The sequence below is a fragment of the Neofelis nebulosa genome, chromosome 7 (genome assembly GCF_028018385.1).
Source record: "Neofelis nebulosa isolate mNeoNeb1 chromosome 7, mNeoNeb1.pri, whole genome shotgun sequence".
Lineage (NCBI taxonomy): Eukaryota > Metazoa > Chordata > Mammalia > Carnivora > Felidae > Neofelis > Neofelis nebulosa.
In genome coordinates, this window is record NC_080788.1 from 131,325,161 (window position 1) to 131,327,143 (window position 1,983).

At 35.7% G+C, this 1,983-nt stretch overlaps 1 protein-coding gene across 1 annotated transcript; it reads left to right on the plus strand.

Annotated features, from left to right (window-relative positions):
• The first annotated feature begins 691 nt into the window (after nucleotides 1-691).
• Nucleotides 692-1,776, plus strand: LOC131517597 (small ribosomal subunit protein eS1-like). The gene is given in 3 exon segments (XM_058739926.1): nucleotides 692-935; nucleotides 938-1,160; nucleotides 1,412-1,776. Coding segments are annotated over 3 exon segments (663 nt in total). The 5' UTR covers nucleotides 692-706; the 3' UTR covers nucleotides 1,623-1,776.
• The last annotated feature ends 207 nt before the right edge of the window (nucleotides 1,777-1,983 follow it).

Consider the following 1,983-nt stretch of genomic DNA (forward strand, 5'->3'; position numbering starts at 1 on the left):
ATTTCGTATGGAGATAGGAATGTGGTGGTCTTGCTAAATTTGACAAGACTTATTTTTATGAAGTATTTGGGAGAGAGGGTGAAAGGCAGACTGCACCAGCTTAAAGTTAAGATGGTCAAAGAAAATAGAAAGAAAAAGTAAATATAAAAGAAAATGTATTAAATTATAAAGTAAGCATCTTTCCCTCTATTTGTAAAGGAAACCAATAAAGTAAAATTTAATTTTTGGAAAACATAACAAAATAAATAAGAATTTAGTAAGACTAATTAAGGGGGAAAAGTGATAAATCTATACTATCAGAAAGATATGAGAAAGATATTATGCTTGGCTGGCATAGTTGGTTAAGCATATGATTCTTCATTGCGACTCAGGTCATGATCCCAGGGTTGTGGAATCAAGCCCCACGTCTGGCTCTGCACTGACAGTGTGGAGCCTGCTTGGGATTCTCTCTCTCCTCTCTCTGCCTCTCCCCTGCTTGTGCATGTGCTCTATGTCTCTTTATCTCTGTCAAAATAAATAAACTTTAAAAATATATAAGATATTAAAGATAGAGCTTGAAGATATTCAGATGTTAAAGACATTAGAAATGTAAAGAATATATGTTCCACCAGAGCAAGGGCCTAATGAAAGTTGGCAAAAGGGAGCCCAGAAGAGAGTAGTTGATCCGTTTTCTAAGAAAGATTGGTATGATGTGAAAGCATCAGCTATGTTCAATGTAAGAAATATTGGAAAAACACAAGTCGTGAGAGCTCAAGGAAGCAAAATTGAATCTGATGGCCTCAATGGTAGTGTTTTGGAGGTGAGCCTTGCTGATCTGCAGAATGATGAAGTTACACTTAGAAAAATCAAGCAAATTGCTGAGGATGTACAGGGCAAAAACTGTCTGACTAATTTTCATGGCATGCATTTTAACCCTGACAAAACGTGTTCCATGGTCAAAAATGGTAGACCATGATTAAAGCTCATGTTGATGTTAAGACTACCGATGGTTATTTGCCTTGTGTATTTTGTGTTGATTTTACTAAAAAAATGCAACAGATTTGTAAGACTTCTTATGCTCAGTTCCAACTGGTCCACCAAATTTCGAAAAAAGATAATGCATACCATGACCTGAGAGGTGCAAATGACTTAAAAAAAAAAAAGTCAATCAGCATCAGACAGCATCAAAAAGAGACATAGGAGGGGCGCCTGGGTGGCTTGGTCAGTTAAGCGTCCGACTTCGGCTCAGGTCATGATCTCACGGTCAGTGGGTTCGAGCCCCTCGTCGGGCTCTGTGCTGACAGCTCAGAGCCTGGAGCCTGTTTCGGATTCTGTGTCTCCCTCTCTCTCTGCTCCTCCCCTGTTCATGCTCTGTCTCTCTCTGTCTCAAAAAAATAAATAAATGTTAAAAAAAAAATTAAAAAAAAAAAAGAGACATAGGAAAAGCTTATAAATCTACTTATCCATTCCATGATATCTTTGTTAGAAAAGTAAAAATGCTGGAGAAGCCCAGATTTGAACTGGGAAAGCTTATGGACCTTTCTGGTAAAGGTAGTAGTTCTGGAAAAGCGACTAGAGATGAGACCAGTGCTAAAACTGAACAAGCTGATGGGTCTGAGCCACCAGCCCAAGAATCTGTGTGAAATTCAGACATTTAATGGTGACAGATAAAAAAATCCTATTGGTGAAAATAAATAAACAAATAAATAAATAAACAAATAAAATTGAAACTGTATATTAATCTGACAATTTAGATGCTGCAATTTGAGGAAAATATAACTTAACAGTACTAAAAGGAGAAATAGACAAATCTCAATACCATTGTTTTTCTTTTCAGAACATTACATTCATTATTTTAATAATCTCACAATAATCTCCCGATTTAGATGATTTCACTAGCAAATCTTTCAAAATATTTAAGAAAGGGAAAAATACAAAATCTTCTATTTAATAAAGATAAAATCATTCTTAGATCCTTTTTTTTTGAAGTGAGGATAATCTTTA